The 23,252-nt window shown below is 39.5% G+C and overlaps 1 protein-coding gene and 1 long non-coding RNA gene across 6 annotated transcripts in view; one reads left to right on the top strand and one right to left on the bottom strand.

The window, feature by feature from the left end:
* TSC22D1 (TSC22 domain family member 1) overlaps positions 1-23,252 on the top strand; it is a 128,683-nt gene that overhangs the window by 89,723 nt on the left and 15,708 nt on the right. The window contains exon 1 of one of the 5 annotated variants that reach the window (XM_019529888.1): positions 4,877-4,966. The exons of 3 other annotated variants lie outside the window; for them this stretch is intronic. Coding sequence is in view for 1 of the 2 variants with exons in the window: in XM_019529887.1 (XP_019385432.1) it covers positions 21,682-21,764 (83 nt within the window). In the remaining variant the exon portion in view is untranslated. Of the gene's footprint in view, positions 1-4,876; positions 4,967-21,666; positions 21,765-23,252 lie in introns of those variants that run through there. One more of the 5 variants, XM_019529887.1, reaches the window with a different exon arrangement.
* Positions 295-3,891, bottom strand: LOC109306492. The gene is made up of 2 exons (XR_002100012.1): positions 3,581-3,891; positions 295-1,588 (listed from the first exon to the last, which is right to left on the bottom strand). It is a non-coding gene; the product is annotated as an uncharacterized LOC109306492 (long non-coding RNA).

Raw genomic sequence — 23,252 nt, 5'->3', positions numbered from 1 at the left:
GTTGCATAATCAGAGGTTTGGGTACCTGAACATTTGCCTCATCTAAAGCGGTGATTCTAAACCAGGCCCGGGGTGTCACAAGATCCTTTTAAGACACTCATGCAATATTGGCACTGTTGGGTATGCAGACACCTGCACATGATTTACAAAAGAAACCTAGAGATTTCAAATGGCAATCTGGTGTCAAAACATTCTGACCTGTTGTGTGGTCTTTTTGAATTCTTCACAGTAGAAGAATTGCTCTGTTTTTCCTCTCTTCAAAAAACAAGTGAAAGCTAAGAGCTGGCATTTTTGAAGACAAGTTTTGAGTCTAATGAGATTAAGAACTACTGATCTAAAATCTAGTTTTATAAAACTAAAATGTGCCTGGTGAATGGAGCCAGTGTCGCATGTAAACATGGGTAACCAGTTGCCTTCACATTGGAAAATGGAAGTGTTTTATTATGGAATTACCTTTATTTCCAGTAGCAGTTCTTTTCATATCCCTGTCTGAATACAAGCACAACAACATTGTGGTGTGTTGCCTAAGATCCAATGTGAAATGGGCAAAAAATAAAAAGAGCCAAGATAAATGGAATGTGACAAATAATTAAGGCAAAAGTGATGAAACAAAATAGAGTTTGTAAGCCAGACTTCCTAAGCCACTGCCATTAAAGCAGTGGAATGAGACAACAGATTTTTTCAAAAGATTTTCATATCCAAAAGCTGTCATCGTGATCTCTCAGAGTTGCTGGGCCCTGAGCATTTCAGGGATGTGCTGAAATGACTGTTTGAGTACCTTTGAAAATCTGACCTTAAAAGATCAGTATTGGCATGTACCAGAGGGAATTATTATTATTTTTCTTTCTTCTTCATCCCACCAGGCACATGCATCCTCTCTTTTAAATTCTGTAAAAAATTGCAGATTGCTCCTCAGGTTCTGCTGTCATGTACAGGTCTCTAGTAAGAAAGGGTCATGTTAATCCTTTCCCTGAAGAAGCACCAGTATTTTTGAGCATGTCAAGATTTTACGAATAGGATACAGGGTTAAAAGAGGACAGCTTATTCATATTGCAGCTGTGTTCAACCCCCACCTTTTGTTTTCCCCCATGGTAATTAGGATTACATTGTACTTAGTGTTATACAAATGCATAGGAAGATGGTCCTGCCCCCAAAATGGCCTGGTCAAATTTGAAATAAAATGTAACAAATGGCTGAAGAGGAACACATGCTAGAAAATGAGGAAAGCAGCAATAAGGCTGGTAACCATTAATTGGCTGATTTTTTTTTTTTTTGTAACATTAAATCATGTGGAAAGCTCCAGCTGCATTCCATCAGGTTAGAGGAGAAATATTGTGCAGTTGGAAACTGGCAAAAGATGGCACAAGACACGAAGAATAGAATAGGAAGGACAATATCTATATTATTTTCATATTTGGTAAGAACAGCTAAGCCAAACCCAGGAATACAGCACATCTGTTTTGGTAAGATTTTGTTTTTGGCTCTGAGACTTTGGTTCCCACAGCTAGGGAAAGTAATCTTTGGCACTTGCACATAGCCCCTTCCCCCACTAGAGACTTGGGTGATTTGGAAGGCCCTGGCAGAACTTCTTGGCTTAGAATCTGGAAGCTTTAACTGCCAGAGGTGCAATTACTCTTGATCTAGCTGATTTCCTGTGCAACTCCAGGAAGGTTTTCATGGTGAAAAAGTAGATTTGGATTTCCTCTTAACTTTGACTTCATAAAGGGCTGTTTAGAAGAGATACAGGAGTCAATGTGCATTGCTCCCAAGATGCTGGGAGTACTGTTAGTTTTTAGGTTTGTGATTTGGGCTTTCTTCGTTTTGAAGAAGTTGGTGTACACAGGATCCTGTCTATACCCAGCTTGTATAGACAAGGATAGACAAAAGTCCTCTTTAAGAGCCTAATATATTATAGAAGGGATAAAACATGATAAAGTTCAAGTACTAGTGGATGGTCCTTAATAATCTCTTGCCAGGAAAAGAAAACCCAATCTTAGAGGTTTATTCAAATCCTGCGGTCAGTGAGTGGTCTACCAAGTTCTTTAGGAATGACCTGCTCAGGAAGTACAGGCAGCCCCTGATTAGCGCTCTTAATTAGTTCCCGAAAAACTGAGCATTAAGAAAAATAGCATTAAGCGAAACAAACTGCCAGCTGTACGAGGCTGTGAGCTATAATGAAATTCGCTGAGCACTAAGTGGAATCGGGCATCAATGTAAAATGAGCGTTGTAGCGAAATAGCACTAAGCAAAATGGCATTAAGCAGGGTTGCCAGGAACTGTTTTCCCCACCTTTTGAGCAAGGGTTCCTATGATGCAGGAAGAGAGGGAAGAGCTACACACAAGTACACTACACTTCCCCATTTTATTAGAAGGTACAGTCCTAGTAGGTGCCCCTACCTTCTTCCTCCATCCCTTCTCTAGAAGGACTTCTCTCATAGAAGTCAGAAAATAAAGTTACAAGAGCCTAGCAGTCTTGTGGTACCTCTCCCAAGTAACTGGATCACAGCAGGGCCCAGGAAGTAGACTGTTAATTCAACCATGGTGTACTTGTTTAATACCTTCCTTGCTTTTCTTGTTAAATGAGTGTTGCTATGTATATTGCATACAGTAGTAAAATGTGTGGGAAGGGCAACCTGATACTGTTCATTGTGATGGGACAGATTTTGAGATTGGGGATTGTGGATTTTCTGATTTGTTTTCATGTTTTTTAAATCTTTAATAGTCATAATTTATCTTTTTGGTTTTGTTTGGTTTGGTTTTGCCTGCTGACTTCACAGAAGATTGCAATGAATAGGGGGATGATTTTGTTCCAACAGAATGTTTCATGGACAATTTTCAGCTTTTCTTTAAAACTTCAGGATTTAATTGAAGAGCCATTTTTGTTCCTCAGCAGCCCCTCCCCCCTCTTTATCTTTGATTTCTGTACATTTTTTTAAAAATCATTTGAAAAGGTTTTTTTATGTTGGAAAATACTTTGATGGAGAACTTTTGACTGGTTCTAATTCTAATATTAGCTGGGCATCCTGGTGCCATTTGAACTCTTAGATTTTTTTTTTTTACCGAGTTTTACGGAGAAATACCACCTTTCTGCTCTTTATGCATTTCCCCCACTGCCACTCTCCTTCCCCTTCCTCTCTGCTGCTCAAGAAGTTTAAATATCAGTGGCTTTTGGCTTCCATCCCAAGCAGCTAAAACTCATTATTTACCACTGTTATTACTTTTGCAACATATGTTGAAACCACTTAACTATGTTCCTGTTCTCTTTCTTCTAAGAGGTAAACTGAATAGAAGCAGATAGCCAAATTAACTTTCTAGTCTTGGCCTTTTTTGTGTTGCTTTTTGTTTTCTGGTAGAGTTGGTGGCTTAAGGGATTAGGATTTTGATTTTGTCTACTGAATGGCTACATACGGTTTTTCTTTAATTCTGGCTACCATAAATGCCTGGATATTATGTAGGTGACTTTTTATTAATAGACATAAGCATTATTGAATTTTTAAAAATCAATGTGTTACTGAATACAGACTGAGAGTGCACACATGCTATTTTTGCTATTAATGCCAAGGTGGCCAGCCTTCAGCACGAGTGCCACATGTGGCATAGGCAGGTCAAGGAAGGGACAAGCAAGCATGTGTAGCATGTGACAGGTCAGGGAAGGGACAAGGCAGCATAATAGCAAATAGGACAGGAAGCAGAAGGCAAAGCAGGAGATCGGGCAGGGAGCACAAGGTAGGGAACAAAGAGCAGCAGGTCAGGCAGAGGAAGGGGTCTATAGTGGCACTTAGGAAGGATGCGGGGCTATTTTTGTGGCAAACCTGCCAAGAAGGTTGACTCCCCATTGGACTAGTGCAAGGTCTCCTGGAAGTTAATGTAGCACCCGGGAACAAATGGAGCTGAAGTTAGGCTAACCCAGATAATCTGTGTCCACTAGAGGCTAGTATTACATAAGAGAAGGGGAAAATAGATACTTTTGGTGATTCCATTTTTTCAGATGTGCTGATACAGACCAGATAGCTGACCATCCTGTAAGGAAGTATGGGAAACGTGATGATATAGAAACATGCAATTCTGAGTAAGGAAGGGAGTAGTGACAGTACCTTGACAAGAGGACAGTGAGAGAAAACAGCAGCCGGGAGTGGGAAAAGAAAAGAGGAGAAAAAAGATGATTCAGCATACTCATTATATCAGGGATGGTGAAAGTTCATTAAATACTTCATTAATGTAATTTTTCATATCTGCAGTACATTATGATGATGATAGTACTTGATTGCTAATTGGAGGGATGACATTCACAAGGCACTCTTATGTTAAGACATGGTCCTGGCTTTGAAAATAATTATGGACAGCTGTTATAAACCTCTGAGGTGAGAGAGAGCTCTGTCTCAGTTTGGATTGGAGAGTAGCTAACTGTATTAGTCTCCAGTCAGACTGAAGGTAAGGTAGCATCTTTTAGAGATTGACTTGTTTGGAAAGGCATGAGCCTTCATAGGGACTGCCTACCATTTCTGGGCAAGTTAATAGCTAAGATGCCACCCTGCCCTGTCTTGGTTTATAATAAGGAGTGTTTGTAGTTTAATATTTAGTGTAGACATTTCTATGAATAAGATTCAAAGCCAGAGTCCCTAAATTGATTAAATAGTCTGCTCATCTCAGTGGTTTCCTCTTGGCTGATCACAGAATAGCTGAAGTTGAATGTTTTTAAAGTGTTAAATGTCCCACTTACTTGGTACATAAAAAGCAGTGATATACTGATAAATTAATACTCAATTACCTTTTGTAGGTATAAAAGATTCAGTGTATTTTCAATTAATGTTTATGTGCAACTGGACTGGACATATTTATATATGCTACTATATGTTGAAGTTTGGATTATAAATTAATTTAATCTTTTTTTCCTTTTTCTTCCCATGTGCCTGCCTTTCCTCTTTTGGAATGTTTCATCAACAATCGTGATGTACTTTTGACACAGGTAATGATTTTTTTTAATACTTATACATCAGTATTGGTTGAGGATAACTTTTGCTTGGAGGCTTTAATGATGCATAGCACATTGAACAAGAGTGGTTATACTTACAGGAATGTCATTATGAGACTTGCCTAGAAAGGTGACCTGCAAAAGAAGATGGTTTGAAAGTTCCTTCCCTACCCATTCTCCTCTCCTGTGCTGCTTGCCTTCCCCCACCACCCCTCTACTCACCTCCCTCAGCGATCCAAGAAAAAATGAGTTGAGACTTTCTGCATGCTTGTTTTATGTGGGTGCAGTTATTCAGGTATAGAAATATTTTTACAACAACATGGCTTATTTTATTTGAGGAACTGGAATAAAACCACATTTGATGTAAATATCTTTATGCCAGGATAAGTGTTGGCAAAAAAAAATCACGCTCTAACCCACGTAGTCATGTTTGGAAGCTTAAGCATGGAGTTGACCTTCAAAGGTGAGCAGTTGAGAGAATAGATGTTTTGGTTAAAGAATGGCTTAGTTCAGTGGAGACCAGATTTTTTGGCTAGCATGCCACAGAACTGACCCTGCACTTTCCCTGAGTGCCACTCTGATCCCTTCCCCTGCCCAATCTGCTGCTGTACATCTTGTTCCTTTCCCAGTCTGGCATATGCCATATAGAGGCGACCAGTACAATTTCTGGCACCCATGCTACAGGTTGGCCATGCCTGGCTTAGTTAATGACTTGTATGCACCCTCTTCCCCTGCCCCCTCCCTTCAGCTAAGTTGTAAGAACTCCTAAAACTCTCAGGCATACCCCCCCCTGCTCCCACTCCAAAACAAATAGTGCTATATTTTAACCTCTGCCCACCCCTGTGCAAAATCCAGCAAGTGCCAAGAAGAAGCATTGCATTAGTTGGATCCAGTTTGCGCAGTATCTGTATAGATCAGGCACTTCAGAGGGGCTTTTTTGGCACTTTTATCTAATAGCTGATTGAATCAGCAGTTACATAAAAGCCCCAAAAAGCCATGCTGAAACCTACAATCTATACAGACTCTGAGGAGCCACGTTGAACTAATGTGTCACATCTTTCAGTACCCATAATGTTCATACTTGAAGAACCTGAAGAGCTTTTTCAGCAATACTAAGAGAGTTCAGAAGTGTATCTCTTAAATTTTAAAATGATATAAAAATTTAAAATCATTGGACGCAGGTGTCTGGGTAGATGTAGTCTTTCCAGACTTCAGGAAAACCTCTGACACCGTCTCCCGCCCCATTCTCATTAAAAAGCTAGGCGACTGTGGCATTGATGCCTACACAGTCAGATGGATTGCAAATTGGCTGAGGGGTCATACTTAAAGAGTGGTGATGGACGGGTCATATTCGACCTGGAGGGAAGTGGGCAGTGGAGTCCCCCATGACTTGGTCCTTGGGCCCATGCTGTTCAATTTCTTTATTAGTGACTTGGACGACGGGGTGAAAAGCACCCTGTTTAAATTCGCAGACAACACTTAGATTAGGGGTGAGGTGGGCATGCTAGAAGGGAAGGACAGATTACGGCGGGACCTGGACAGGTTACGGGGTGGGCAAATGAAAATAGGATGGGATTCAGTAATGGCAAGTGTAGGGCAGGGGGTCGGACTAGAAGATCTACAAGGTCCCTTTTGACCCTATGTCTATGAATCTATATAACAGCCTTTGTCCAGGAGGTGGGAAGCTCTGGGGTTTTAAAGGCCATCTTTGTGTGGTATAAAGCCTCTTGTACTACCCCATTATCACATGGAAAATGGATCTTGCCTTCAGGAATAATTGTTGCTTTTCAGTTAGTGTGGTGGTTTCTAGCTGTTTACAAAGATGATTTTTTTTTAACTCATATATTTTAAATATTTACTAACTTATGTAGTGGAACACAAATCACCTGAAGGGCCTGTTTAACCCTACAGGTTCCCATGTTCAGGTGATTTAGCTGTAGATGTTAGGTTGTTGGCATACTGAAGCTTTCCTCAGGGGACAGTGGAAGAAGGAAAACAACAAAGGACTCACGTTTTGAATTTCTAAACCTACAGATCATTTCTTTTTCGGTGGTTAGTTAGAGCATTTGAAACCTAACTGAAAAGTGTTTGTGGGGAGGAGGGGACACTTTGAAGGTTTCTTTTAAAATTTCTGTAAAACTGGATGATCATAGGGCCGGAAGGGGGTCTGTGAGTCTGCTAATCTGTGCACTTGCCATAGAAATAGATTTTATGATGGTACTTTCTGGCTTTGCTAGAGTGTTCCAAGGAGAGAGATGTTGAAACATTGTGAGGTTCTACAATTGTTCATGTAGCAATATCAGTTTTTGTTTTGCTGTATTCTTTAGTTAAATGTGGTTTAGGGGCCTATTTTCTGCTCTTTATTTCAGAGTTCAATACAAAATACTGAATATGGTATGAACTGGTCATATTGATTATCAGTTATGAGCATCATTGCCACAAATTTTAAAACAAAACATTTTAAATGCTGAATGAACAGATTACTGAAGGATTCTCACATGCTTCTAATTTGGGTTGCTGGTAACCCTATCTGGTAAAAATAGATATTCAGCTGTCTAATAGTTATACTTAGACAGCTGAATTTATTAAAGTGTGTGTGTGTATGTGCACGTATGTGTATGAACCCAGAAAGATGCAGATATCTGAGCATACAAAGTGATGCTGTATGTCCAAATGCTTCCTAGACCAAACATTGATTTGCATTATAACTTGGTTTGTGTAGTTAATAAAAACAGGAAATGTTCATTTTTCATTAGCAGATCACCTAGTGACTTCTGTAGGCCTGCCTGAACAGCTTTTTGTTTTCACCATATACAATCTAGTACACCAATCTAGTGATTGTGAAAGTAATTCTTTTGGATGTTTTAAGGGTCCTTGGAGCCCCTGCCTCCTTTAAACTTGATGATAAATCAACATTTTTAAAGCACTGAAATGCACATCCCTTCTAAAAGCATTTCAGAATCTGGAATCCTTATGTATTTTGACAGGCAAGGTTCTTTGGGTAAGTCCAGTTTATTTTATTAGATCAACTAAAATGGCTGGAAAATGTTTTTGCAAACTTTCAGGTACAAACCGCCTTCTTCAGGCAGAGGAAGTATCTGCAGTTGTTTTGTGCTCTTCCTGAATGTAATAGAATAGAAGCCAGAGGCCAGCATGCAAGAATGCCAGTCAGTGAAAATGCAAATTGTGGCAGAGGATGGGTGAGAAACAGGTTGGGGGAGTTGGGGGAAGGAAATGTAGACCTGGGCTAAGTACAGACATTCAAAAAGCCTGAGCCTGAATTGAATCATGTTGGCAGGTCAGTCTAACCTGCGTGGACTGAACCAATTGGCAAGTGAATAGACATTCACTTTTGATTCCAGAAATGAGCCACATGCCTGCAATGACTCGGGCTAGATGCTGGGCTGGAGAGGAGAGAGTTGTGTAGTCAGGCCCTGCAGGAACTGAGTATAATTGGGGAAGGGTATAAACCCCAACCCTGGCCTGCAAGGACCCCAGCCAGAGTGTGCCTGGAGGGGGAAGCAGCCCCTGCTACGCATTTCCCACCCCCACCCTCACTGCTTAAGGGGAAGGAGGCATGGCCAGCAGCATGAAGTTAACGGAGATGGAGGGGGGTGGTTAATTTCCCCTTGCATCCCCTGTTCCATGGGCATGGACCTGAGCCAGGGTCTGCCTGGCCAGGGCGGAGCAGCCCATGTCAGGATCATTTTCCCCCCTCACTGCTGTTTGGCCAGACACTGGCACAGCATGGCCCCCTGAAGTAAAGGGGCAAGGTGAGGGTTTATTTTCCCCTTTGTCCCATCTCCCCCCTGGGGACAACTGCCAGCAGTAGGACTTGGAGGGGTGGCTATGGAAGCTAAGCTGAGTTTTGCGGTGGCCGTAGTCCCCCAGACTTTCCCCTCCCAGTGCCATCACTGCTTGCCCCACTCAGTCTGAGACAGCTCTGCCTGCCCTGCTCCCGTCCTCAGGTCAGTGTCCCTACCGCAGGTGTGGGCAGTTATTTCAGGCAGAGGGCTGCTTACCCAGTTTTGCCAAGCTGTTGAGGGCCACATGGGTAGCTCCGCCCCTTGACAGGCACCCCATCCACTGGTCACTATTTTGGGACGAATGTTTCAAGGCCAGCACTGGTGGGGCCCAGAGTTGGGCACAGGCTCGCAGGGGTCTGTGGAGCCAGGTTGGTCTGCACCAGCAGGCAGCTGGCCCCACTCTACAGAACCCCTGCAAGCTGGGACCCTGGACTTCTGCTGCTCAGCTCTGGACGAGCTGGGGGGTGTTAACCTGCACATGGGAGCGAAACTGGAAGTGCCGGCAGCTTCTCTTGCACCACTGCCGCATACCCCCTGGGGCCTTCCAAAGTACCCCCAGGGATATACATACCCTTGGTTGAAAACCCCTGGTATAGTCTGTCTAATTACAGCAGGGGCTGGCAATTATTTCAGGTGGAGGGCCGCATACTGAGTTTTGGCAAGCCATTGAGGGCTGCATGACAGGCAGCCAGGGGCAGATAAATATTAATTTTCTAAATTATTAAATAAATACTAATTTACCCACAGGCTGGATAGAATGGGCTGGTGGGCCGCATTTTACCCACCCCTGATTTACAGCCTGTCTTAAAGCTTTTCACTGCTGAGTCAGTTGTAAAATGGAGAGGACAGGCTGTTTGCGTTTCAGCTGCTCTCCTCTGTTTTACCTCTACTCTCTCTAGGTTTAGATGATGCAGTTTAAAACCATAGCAGCTGCTAGGTTACTGTCAACAGATGTGCTTCAGTTATTGACACGGAGTAGCAGTGCTAAAGTTGTGGAGCAATGGTAAACAGCTCTGAAGGTCTGCCATGTCATGGCATAAAACATCTATACTTACTCTAAATGTGTTTGGAGTCAGGTATAGCCTTTCTCAGTAGGGCAAGTTAGCCTGTCCAAAAGAGCTCTGTGCCAGCACTTCTTCCAGTGTCTATGCTTGCTTGGATGTCACAACCTTGCAGTGTACACATAGCCTAAGAAAACAGTCTCTAATGTAGGTCAGGCCTTCAAAGGGTTTACTTCTGAACACAGCATTTGTTTTGTTTGTATTAACAAATAGTCAGTTGCTAGATTTCTCTTCTGGGATGTATTATTACATTCTACATTCTGATCCAGTTATAAGATAGCTACTTATTTTCCTTTTCAGTGGGAGATTTTAATTTTGTACTGCCTATATATGTGTGTATGCAGCTTTTATCCCTTGATGCTGTCACTATACCCAGCAGTGAATCAAAATGTCAGTCTCCCAAGGGGAGCTGTGGGCTTTGCCAGCCATTCATAAGAAGAACATTGCTCCTCTGCTCTTACCTTTTCCTTTCCTGAGCAACAGTAGTTTCTGCCTGACAAACTACTGTTCCACTTCCTATGAGTGGAAACATCTGACCCTGCAGATCTTCATTGCTACAGTAACCTTACTCCAGCCAGCAGGTGAAGCTCTACTGAAGATCACTTGATGTCCTGCAGATCAGTCCTTACTCCAGTGATTCCCAGGTTTTTGGGGTGTGGGGGAAGGTGTCTTGATTTGCAGTGCATTTGTAACTGCATCTTTCTTTTTTTCTACACAGTAGCATAATTAGGGGTGAATAGGAAGGGCATCCACTCCAGGTGCCAACTTAGGGGCTCCAGAATTGCCCCCCCACTTCTCAGCGTCTTCACCCTGGCAGTACACCCATGCCGGAAACTCACGGATAAGGCTTCTTATCCCTTCACCCCTTCTCTCCTGCGGGGTTTGCTCTGGGCACCAATTCTGCTTGTTACACCACAGTTTCTATTTTGAGTCATGCTGTATCCTGGCAATCAGTGAGTAAACTGCACTGGATGACGGGGAGTTGTGGCTACACCTGTTCAGAAGGAGTAGGATGGTACTGCTTCTCTAAGCCGAGCAGTGTAGGGAGAGTTCTCCTTTTCATGAGAAAGGGGAGCCTAACCCCTGTGGGCATTGCAGCTGCAACTTATCTTTATGCCCATAGCTCTAGTATTCCTTGTTTTCTTTACACTTTCCCCTCTAAGCTGCCTCCTATACTTGCTGTGCTCAGTTTTCTGTCCCAGTGTCTTACTTTCCCACTTTGTATGGTGTTTTCTCCTCTGGATTAACCGTAAGATTTGTGATGAATACAGTGTAGTGAACTGATCGATTCCTTTAATATTAACTATAAAACAGAAAAGTAACACAACTTCTATTAAGCATAATCATATTGTGCCATATCTTGTCAGAATTTCTCTCCTATGACCTCATCCAGTGGCCCTTAGATAAGCAGTTCTTTTGACTGCCAGCAAAAAAGGGGGGGGTGCGATTTTGTGACTGAAGAAGCAATTCCTGGCTCAAAAAGAGAGAGGGCTTTCAGTATATCTGTAAGGCTAATAAATCCAAGCTTTTTTGGATGAAGAGAAGAAGTGAATACTGGAGTCAAAGAGCCTTTTCAGCTCATGCATTAACAGGAAGTGCTATTTAATCTCAAAACTTTCCCATTTTATTATATAAGAAGGCAGGAAAACGGAAAGTTTTAGTGTCTCTGAACTTTTGTGGATAGAACTATAAAGAAAGATGCAGAAATAAAAGTTTTGTCTTTAAGCACCAAGGAGCTCCCTAGCTTGGATATATTAAAAATAATATACCTCTTAAATTAAAAACTACATAAACATTTAAAAAACTGTAGAATGTGTTAGATCAGCAAAGTACCCTTGGGGTTAATAAACTGAAGTGGTATTTAAAGTTGCAGTCTGCCTTTTAAGTATTATTGGTGCATGTGTATTAGTGAACATCAGCTGATATGACACGAATATTCATGGTGGAACACTGTCATTTATTTGTTCAGTATAGGAAAAGCACACATTCTGTTTGAATGGTTAAATCCTTCTGGACATGCTTATTCTGTATTATGTTAACAGTGACACCCTTCCCACCTACCCCCCCCACTGGTTCAGTTTTTCTTGTGGAACTCCTTTGCATAACCTAATACCACATTCCTGAAAAGTCTAAATAAATTGGATATTTCTTAAATAAGTGTTGGGGCCCTGAAACTTAACTATGGTTTGTGGCTTTGAATGTGAGATCCTGAAATTACCCAGAATATTCAAATGTATGATCTGGTTCTAAATAATTACCCTAACAGCACAAGAAGTTGTAAATTGTTCACCATCATCTAAATCCCTGTCTGTCAGATTTTGGAAACATATTGAGATTATAAAATGTAGAGGAAAGTGAGACAGAGCATTCCCAATATATTGATGATTATGATTATGGCTAAAATGGCATTTAACTTCCTTATTTTGCTTCATGTAGAGGGCACAGAAAAATTAACAAAATAACCTAGATACCAAGAGAATAGGTGCCTATGCAACATCTGATCTATCTGGTTCTACAACTTCCTGTAACTGAAGAGCCTTGGGGTAGATGAGTAATCTGAAGGCTCCAGAGGAGAAATATAGCTGGACTTGGCCAATTTATTCCCTTCTCCGTTATTGCTTCTCAAAATGTGTTGGTTTTAGAAGGCCCTTAATGGGGTAGATTGTTAATATCCAACAGAGGTTTCTTGAATAAGAGATGGAACCCTAGGTTGTTTGTGTGGTGTAGCTGTCTCCTTCAAAGGGAGATAGATATTCCTGAACTTTGTCGATGTTGGGGCCTTGTATTTGTTTGCTGATGGTAATCAGCTTTTTTAAAATGGTATGGGACTATCTTTTAAATCAGTATGGGACTATATACTAAATAACCAGTTGCTTCTTGAAAACACCTAAAAATCTGACTTTGTGAAAAATGATCTAACTGCATACCCATAGGAACCTTCATACTAATTTACAAGCAGCTGACCTTGTCTGTAATATATGTTGACAGTACCTTGTAGTAAACCCCCCACCCCCACTTAATTCTGTTACTGTGTTGTGCTAGTTCAGATTGACCAGAGTACTGACAACTCAGAAGTTTCACTGGTTTAGTTTTCATAGGTGCAAAGGAAAAGAGAATTTTTCTTTAGGATAAGTCAGACCAGGGTAAGGATGTCTCTCTTGTAGGCAGAAGAGATGAAATAGGAGTTTTGGTTTGTTCAAATATAATTGTATTCCACAGTTCAGAAAGAAATAATGTTCCCTTGCTGTTCTCATAGGTAGTAAATTTTCAGTTTAAACTATCTTAATCTTTTTTTTGTGTCAGATATTAAAGTTTGTCAGGGGGAGTGAATTTGTTTTTAACTAGTGTCTTGTCTTGTTTTAACTTGTTTTAACACAGCTGAATAGATTTTGTGTGTTACTTAAGGGAGACCTTTTGTTCTTAAAAAAGAGCTCATGAGAATTGTGGTACAAATTCTGTGAGAACGTTTTGGTACAAATTCTGAATACCTATAGTAATGAAATTTAACACATCCGCAAAAACTCAGTTGTGATCCCAGGTGTATTTTTGCTGTTCTGGGAGCATTTTACGTTGTTTTTTGTTGATTATAAATATTTAGTAAAGTTCTACTGTTTGGACAACTTCTTAAGCATGAAATCTTTAGACTTGACCCAGAAGTTCTAATTTGTGTCTTTTTAGCAGCCAGGCTTGACGATTTCTCATTGTTGGTTGGTTTATCTGTTGTGCCAAAGGACGGTTTCCAGTTGTTTCAGAACAAATTGTCCAGATTTCTGACCAAGTTAAGATGCTTTGAGATAACTGGCTATAACAGAATTTATATTATCATAATTGTAATAATAAAAACAATGCCTCACTTTACAAGCATGTATACACAGAAGGGAGCAAAAAGGAAGCGAAAGCTAAATAGGCAGTAGATTGTGATCTTGTGATGTCTGGTATAATGATTTAACTGAAATAATTTTAGGTTGAATTTGTGTGAGGTGGAGGAATGAAGGAAATGGGTGGTCTATAACTCCAGTGCATCAGAGAAACTAAGTGACAATAGCTGATATCTATCTATCAATATCAATATTAGCACTGTCTTTTGTTTCCAATATGTGGCCTTGATCTGTATAGCAGGAAATGGACAAGATTCTTTGGGTTTATCTTCCTTTCCTCCTTCCCCTCATTTTGTTTTCTTCAGCCCATAAACTTGGTTTATTTCACTGCTTAGTTTAAATGAAAGTCTTCTGGAGCAAGAACTCAATTTATTTTGTGCTCTGTGCTATTTTTTTTTAAATTATTGCCTCAAAATATCTGCAGTATTTTGAGGTGCCCTTTGAAGATTAGTTTGCAGTACAATTTAAAAAATATCAATGAATACTAAAATGTGGGAACATAGCATAATTACATATGCTTTGCATTTCCCATGATAGTAAGGAGTAACCTTTCTGTGTGTACCTGGTGTATGTTTTTAAATAAATAGTGTTTAGAGACGAATCTGGAAATGACTGAGAAATTGTAAATCAAGCCTCTGAAACCCTCCATGATTGTAGCTTATAGGTAAATCCAGCTCAGGCCACCTTTTGCTTATAAGACACTCAGAAATAAAAAATAATGAATGAGTTTGTTAGAATAAAGAATATTATCAGGTTTTGCAGTTTGTGTTTAGCCTCCTTTCTTGTAAAATGTTAATTATTAACATTCTGTTCCAAATATATTTTTAGTTTGTTGCTTCACATCAGAAATGACACTGTAGGCTATCATCTTTTTCTCTTTGGCTAAGAATAGGCTTGCTTTCCTTTTTGGTCTGGTAAAGTCTGAATTTCACAGGAAACTAAAGTAAATTGAACTATTGTATGTGGAAATAAACCTGAGAACGTGGCTTTGCATGAGTATAGGAACTAACTCAGTGGTATGCAACATGGTCAGAAGTTCATGCTTCAGTGATTAATTTTCTTGAGATAGACATAAACAGTAATATTTCCTGGATAAATGTGGATTCATTCACTTACCAGATCAAAACCCAAACTTGTGCTTTTGCAGAAAGTAAAATCATCAAGTAGTTACCATGTATGAAGCATCTTGAGGCACCATTTCTGGTCTTGAGGTCTGACATGGAAGAAAAATTAAAATATTAGGTATCCAGATGCCACTGTGCATGAAATCTTGTTGTTTTTGTTTCATTAAGTGCCAAAACTTGCCTGTATCTGACGTCCTAGTGTACCCATAGTGGTAATTCATCTGTGTGCAACCTGTCACTTCATATAACAGCCAGAATGGTTTAGGACAAAAGAAGAAAAGCATAGCTTAGTGGTGAATTCTTGAATGCGACAGAAGAAGAAAGAAGATCCTTGTACTTCAGACATTTTCAGTTATAGCCAGAAGCTATTTTTCAAAGCATTAAAAATGTTCTGTCATGTGGCTAATCCAGTTGTTTCAAGATTTCTTTTTGGTTCCTGTTACCTATAAATTGTTGACCTACACATAACTGAGCAATGCTTCTAATTATGTGAATGTACATTGTATCAGGATTGGGAAATTCATGGGAATGTGTACAAGGCAAAATCATGTAGCTGATTTTCAGAGAAGCCCTCTCCGCTTCTGCCCAGTTACGTTTGAAATTGAAGTTGGTTTTAATGCAGATAATGACAAATTTTCAATTCTTCATCTCTGCTTTTGCAAAGCTGCCATATAGAACAAACAAGCAGTTCAGCTGTGCATTCAAGAAGTAAATTGATGGATCAGAATTATTAACATGTGTTGAGGACTGAAAATATGTAGAGAACCATGTTGTCTGATGAGCTTGAATTGGCATCAGATTTGTGTGTGCCTGTTTTACAGTAATAAAATGACTGGAAGCAGGCATGAAGGAAGAGGGAGGGGGAGGTATCATCGCTTTCCAATAAGAAGCATAGTACTTAGAGAGTGGAGGCCTGGTATTAGAGGCAATCTATGGAATGTGCAATAAATCCCATCCCATACTCCTGTGTGAGGCATCTGTTGCCAAAGTGACTTATAACCTAACTTTAGTTGAAATCAGTAAAGTGAATTATAAGGTATTTACTATAATTGTGAGATTATACAGCAGAAACTGCATATTTAGTACAAGATCTATTACCTATACATGCATACTAGTATCTCTAGCAAAACTTTTAAGCTTGCATGTATATAACACTTCCTGAAATCTGGATTTGAACCAGAGAACTGTCCATAGGCAAAGTGAAGCGGTAAGCCCCATTGGCAGAGAATTTTTCACAAAGCACCCAGCACAATAGAGTTCTGAAGCAGAAGCAGGATTTCCATGGTACAGTAATAACAAGAATTACATTGAACTGTTAACTCAAAGACCATTTAAATATCAACAGTATCTATATCACTTGCTTATAGTTTCTAACAGACTCATCAAGCCCATTATCCAAAGTGAGTATGTAAGTACATTTGAAGGGACACTTAGAAAAGAGCTGTCAACTTAAAAGGTGTTGATCTAAGCAACTAACTTTTTCAGTGATTGATACATTTTCTCACTGTGGATACCTAGGAAATATTGTGAGATGCATACCAAAGAACTCGCAGCAACTGTCCTTAAAAACCTCTGGGTTGTTCTCTAAGGAATGCCCCCCTCCTCCTCTTTTCCTCACCTTGGTAGGTAGAATGATTTAGACACCACTACCACAGAAGAGAAAAGGCTGAAGGAAGTAGATTAGAGCGGGCAACTCTATTCCCCACCCAGGTCTATCAGTCACTTGCAGCCTGGAGCATGTAAAGTGAGTTGGGTAGTAAAAAGTGGAACAAGAAAGTTGTTTTTCCCACTTCCAGCAGTTGTATGAGGTGTGGTTGAGGCAGTTGTTTACATATTGCATACATACTGGGTACATGGAAACTGATACAGTATTCTCCCATTTTTCCCAATAGCAATATAAGTACATAATTCACTTACCTGCATAAGTGTCAGGCCCAAATTTTGCCAGTTGCATATCATAGAATCATAGAAAATTGGGGTTGGAAGGGACCTCAGGAGGTCATTTAGTCCAACCCCCAGCTCAAAGCAGGACCATCCCCAACTAGATCATTCCAGCCAGGGCTCTGTCAAGCCAGGTCTTAAAAACTTCCAAGGATGGAGAGTCTACCACCTCTCTAGGAAACCTGTTCCAGTATTTCACCACCCTCCTAATGAGAGTTTTTCCTAATATCCAACTTAAACCTCCTTTACTGCAACTTGAGACTATTGCTCCTAGTTTTGTCATCTGCAGGGATTTGGGCTTTCTCTAATTAAAAAAAAAAAAAAAAAATCCCCAATTCTCAAATTTAAAAAATAACCCCAAATCTGCATTTTTCCATTATTAAAATTAAATGCTCTGTGTGTGTGTGTGTGGTGGTGGTAGCGTTTCATTTTAATCACAGAAAAATGTGGATTTTTGGGTTACAATTTTAATCCAAAAATTGGGGATTTTTAAAACCTGAAAATAGATGTATGTTGTCACATTCATCATTTCATGCACTGAACAGATATGGAAATAAGTTTTAAAATGCATAGAAATTTCTTGACCTTACTGTGTTCTGTTAGCTATGTAATTGGTGAAACAAGGAGTTTCAAGGCTTCTAAAGCAGCTTTGATTTGATTAGATGTTGTCAATTTCAAAGCTGATTATAGAGGTTTTGGGTGCTCTGAAAAGCAAGGTAAGGACCCTTAACAATTTGCAAAAAGCTTAGTGCAGGCTGTTTCTGCAGTGAGTATTAATTGCACTGAGTTCAGGTAAGTGCATATGCAGAGGCTGCACACATGTTTAAATGACTTGGGAGAATTCTCCTCTGTTTTTTCTCCTGATAGAAAAACTTACCTAGAGATGCCTGAACAGACATTACAATGTCCTTGAAGAGCAAACAGCCTTCAAGAGGTCGTGTGCATCCATCCCAAGCAACACAGTCTCCCTGGGGGAAAAGGGGAAGGAGCAAAATGCCCTAGGATTCTAGAGGGCTGTGCTATGACTTTTCAGAAAATGATGTGTACAGATATACCCTTGCAGGAGACATTCTCCTTGGAGCAATTTAACTCTTACTGTTCCCGGGTTATCTTTTTTCTAGAGTAGCCATTTGTGCTCTGGGAGAAAAATCCTGAACATCCTCTACACTCACGCTTTTTCCTAGGGAAGCAGCAACTGTCCAAGGAAAAACTCAATGTCTGTATGTGGCCTTTGTCGCCTCCCTATAACTGTGTGTATATTTGGGGAGCACAGAGAATTCATTAGCTGGCTGTATGTGTCCTGTACAATTCCAACTCCTGTCTTTTTGGCTATGTGGCTATATATGATGATAAGTCTGATGGGGTAAGTTAGAAAAAAGGTAATATAATACTGAGGGCAAAGTAGGAACAGAGAAGATGAGGGGAAAATATATGGAATATAGAGAAAGGAAAATAAAAATAGAAAATAATAAAAGGAGGTGAAAGGAGAAATGAGGAATACTGACTGAAAAGGCTCATAATTACAAAGTAGATCAGTCTCATGGGTAAATGTAGTAGTTCATTACAATATCCTGAGGTAGTAAGACAAGAGAAGTACTAAAACAATAGTCTAGGGAGATGCTTTGAGAATTACTCCCATACTGAGTCTTTCAATAGGAAAAGATATTTGTAAATTTGCCATTTGGCTGCCATCTGTCCTCCAATTCAATTTTTGGCCTTAATTTTCACTATATCCCTAGCCAGTTTGACATGGGACCTTTTAAAGCAAAGCTCTGTACTCTCTTATAGTGTAGTCTTTATCATAATTAAGGTTTGGCGACCCATGGGTAGCCCAGTAACAATGGGCATAATTCTGTCAGTTAAGTTGTTGACCCCTTTCCTTTAGCTCACTAGTTCCTTTTCAAGAAAGCAGCCTGAACAGGCCACTGCAATTGTCAAATTACTACTTCTTTAGTCTTGCAACGAGTGGCTGTTTCATGTTGGTTACTGCTTCTTTGAGTATTCTTGAGTGGACCAGCTTTGAATGCAGGTGCCTTCTGAAAGGGCCAGCTGCAAGCTATGGCTGCCTGAATAACCCTGCTGTAATAGCCTTCGGAGGAGGTCTTCCCGATTTTTTTTAAAATCATGACACCATTTATGTCTCTCCTGCCCTTTATGCTCCAATTCCATATTGACGCAGAAGCCCTAATATTGCACCACTGGAAAATTGTCTACAAAATGTGACCAGTCAGATGAAAGTAGTACGTTACAAATCCACTTCTGTAGGCTTTAAGCGTACCCTACACTTTGATTAATTGTTGCTCCCAAATAAGACTCACCAAGTTTTGCAAGACTGGTGTGAAATAATCCATGGGTTTTTGGCTGCCCACCTTGGATAGCTGAGGGTTTACCTTCTTAGCTTTAGGATTTGGAGTTAATCCTTGTGAAAGTGATGTGGTATCTACATGCATATGTTTCTTCTTTCCTACCCCCTCCCAAAACATTTCCTTTGTTATGCTAGACTTATCAAACAGGGCCAGGATGTTTGACCTGATGTCAAACAAGACTAGGCTATTCTAGGGCCATCTGAGCAACCTCAGAGCCAGCCTGGAAAGACCCAGCAGAAATGCAAATTAATATCAGGTAGAACTAATTGGGTACCTGTACATGTGCTGGATGCATGCTAAGTAGTTTATTAGCTTAGCTTAGATTAATAGAGTCATCTGGTGCTAATTAATGTGCTCCAGCAGCCTCTGTGTCATGTCTATTCAGCATTGTTGCACTTTGTTGACCAAGCTTTAGCGCAGGCACTCCCACTGCCATTTTGAAGTACAGTGCAAGGGTGTTGAATACATGTGATGCTGTAGGCACTTTAAGTAGAACAGCTCTTGGAGCTGCCCTAATTAAAGTGTACCACCCCAGAGCACGTATATAGTTGCTCATTGAGGCTACTTATTTTGAGACCTGCAGGCTTCATTTCCTTTCTGTAGAGCCATAGAAGGGGAACATAAAAGAAAACTACATAGCATGGCCTAGCACGTAAAGTGTAATACATGGATTTACAGGTCCTAGGTTTTTTTCCCCAATTTTGTTCCTGGTCTCTTCCCACTGACCAGATGTGGACTTAGTCTCTCGTTCTTTTGTACAAAAAGAATACAAGTTACTTGGGGATAACAATATGATACTTAATTCCTTAATGTTTGAAAGGTAGTTTGAGATTTTCCTATAGAGTTCATTATGCAAGTTCACATTACTTTTCCGTTCCTTATATGAATGTTCTGAACCAGTTTGGAATTTTGAACAGAAACTTCCAAGTTAAACCAGTTTCAGGTAGGCTTCTTGACTGACTGACATGACTGTTAACATGAGTTCATAGATTTCATAGACATTAGGGCTGGAAGGGACCTCGGGAGATCATCATTAGGGCTGGAAGGGACCTCGGGAGTTGCAGGTTCGATTGCTTATTCATTTTTCTGCAACAAGATATAGCACCATAACTTCTTTCCAATGGAAATACTAGCTCTGACCACAGCTAAAATCACAAAATTTATTAGCTTAAGATCATTATAGGGTCAGGGGTTTTAATTTATTGGAATGATTCTTGAAGGCTCAGATCAAGTATAAGCATATCTGACATTCCTGAGAGAAATATTTATGTTAAGAATACAGTATTCAGTTTAAAGTTTCTGTTACCTTTCTTCACACCACAGGTTATAATGACCCTGTTTCCTTCTGAAAGGTCCTGAGTTATCTTTTCCTCCATTAAATTGTTTGTAATCCCTAGGACTTTTTCTCCTGCAGTTTTATAGATCTCCACACTGTTTTTAATCATTACTTCCCTCAAATTTGAAGAATACTTTGTATTTGAAAGCTTGTTAAAGTCCTGTACTGACCATTTAGTTGGTCTAGTCAAGGATATCACCCAGAACAGTCCTTGCCTTTTGCATTATTACCAAGGATCCTGTTTTTTTCCTCTAATAAAAAAAAAATAAAAATCCCCAATCTTTGGATTAAAAAAGTAACGTGAAATCCACATTTTCCTGTGATTAAAATGAAACACCACTATAATTATATCTATATATTAGTGGTGTTTCATTTTAATCACAGGAAAATGTGGATTCTGGGTACATTTTTTAAATCTGAAAATTGGGGATTTTTTTTTTTAAATCGGATCCCTGGTTATTACATACTTTATAAGAACACACAGTCAGGGCGTATATCAGTTATGGCACTTTAGTTTCTCTGGTGAGCGCAGTAATGCTACTGACAATCTAGTTTAATTTCTTTAAAGTTGTTCTCACTAGTTATGAAGACAACAATAATGCTCAGGGACAGCATCTTCCTGCATTAAAGTAGTTTTCTGGCTAATCTATTCCTGGCAGTTTTCCTTGGATCTAATTACTGCTTTCCTTGATTTGTGGAATTCAGTATGAGAAATTGACATGAGGCAGTTGGTTTTTGTTTTTTTTAAGTGGAATGTGGACCTGTAGCAATTAATCTATGCTGTATCAAGAGATGGAGAGAGCAGGGTGACTTAATTTCAGAATTGGGTAAGCACGCACTGTTGAAAGAAGACTGCCTGTGCTTTTTGAAATGTGAAATCCTAATCATAAAGATTTTAATCTGTCTTGATGTTTTATGTAATGGCATATCGTGTGATCTCAAGTCTGTAATGTCATCATATGCCCTTCTTGTTTTGTCTGGATCATGACCAATTCTGATTAGACCCGGCGAACTTGGAATAGAAGCAAGTGAATGATCTTTAATGACATGGCTTTTTGAACCTTGAAAGTGCTATTGAGTTCAGGGCTCGCAGTACATAGTGGAATGCTAATGTTAATTTTCCTGCTGCCAGGAAAAGTATTTATTCTGAGTCTTATTCTGTGGGAACTAATCAACAGGTACTGAATGAACATATAGATGAAAGTGCTATTTCTTCAGAGACAAGACTGTGACAGAATAGCCATGAAAGTGTTCTTGGAATTGGAACAACATCTTAAGAGGTATTTCTAAAACTTCCATTTGTTAAGAAACTTTCTTTGCTATTTGTAGTTAAGCTCTCTGTTCAAACAAGTGCTTAAAAATGGCATTGCTACTACTAAAGCAGGGTGCTTGACATGAAGTGTCTCTGAAATGTAATACTAGCTCAGACAAGTGCTTTGGTGTGGTGAGCTACTTATTTTCCAAAATCCTCACCCTTTAGAAAAAAAAATCAAGACTCATGCTCTAAACCAGTACTGCAGTTAGAAATTAAGCTTTCATCCTAAATTATTCACATTCAAAATATGTTCCTTTGTGGGGGTGGGAAGAATAGTAGCATACTTAACTCTCTTTACGTTCATTGCAACTACAGAGAGCAGCATCTCTGCATTGAAAATAAATCATAATAATATTTCAATTTCACAATACTAGATCAACTTTTTAATAGGATTTATTTGTAGAATAACACTTGCACCCTTTTAAATATTTTTATTTTAAAAGTTTCAGTGATGTGCACAACCTGTTTTTCATCTGATTCTTTTTGGAAACCTGTCAAAAAAAAGTTGAATACAGAACTTACTTTATTCAGTGTGTTACAGATTGAACAGCATGTGAATTTTGGTTTAGTCTTCAACAAATCTGGTTTCTTTTGCCATTGATCAGTGAAACCCCAAATACGTGGGACTACTTTTCCTTTCCAGCTTTGATTATTTTTTTTTAAATCTGATTTCCTTTGAAGTGATGACATGGGGGGGGGGAGGAGAATCTTTCATGATTTGAGAAATAGGAAGAATTATTTTTAAAAGCTGTGTTAAATTATGTTATTACTTATGGAAGCAGAAAATGTCTTGGTTCTTTCATGTTTTATAACTGCCGCTTACCTAGTGCAAATAGATACCTTTACGTTTTGGGGGGAGGGAATACTGCACAGCAGTATAACAGCTCATGTTTTCCAACATAAACAATAGTCTTTCACAGACACTGATATAGGATTTGCTTGCTAGAAAAATGTTAAAGGTTAGACTTTTTTTTACGCCTCTGAGAAAAAAAACAGCTGGCATGCCTTTAATTGGAATTATATTTTCTGTTATTTACAGTGTAAACAGGAGCTAAATAAGTGTCATAGCTTGTGAAGGTTTCAGAATTTGGGTGCTGCCCTTCTTTTACCTCATCCATAAAAATCTGACACTTAAATAATACATCTTCTTGTCATTGCAGTCAGATACACAAATAGTAATTAGAATTTATTCCACTTGAAGGTGTGTTCACACCCCTGCCTGTAATATAGTGTCTTTAGAGAGCAGTTTTTTCTCAATGGAGTGAACGATGCATTTAAAAAAAAAACAAACCCTCTGAATGTTGTTTATACATAAAAATTCAGGTACATGCAGAAATCAAAATGACCCTGAATTTAAGATGCACCCCCAATAATTAGATTCTGTACATGGGAAATTTTGTTATCATTTCCATGTATAGGATCTAATTATTGAGGGGCTTATCTTAAACTCACC

Source organism: Crocodylus porosus, unplaced genomic scaffold (genome assembly GCF_001723895.1).
Source record: "Crocodylus porosus isolate Cpor-Errol unplaced genomic scaffold, CroPor_comp1, whole genome shotgun sequence".
NCBI classification, from domain to species: Eukaryota; Metazoa; Chordata; order Crocodylia; family Crocodylidae; genus Crocodylus; species Crocodylus porosus.
This window is presented reverse-complemented; position numbering and strand designations above follow the sequence as displayed.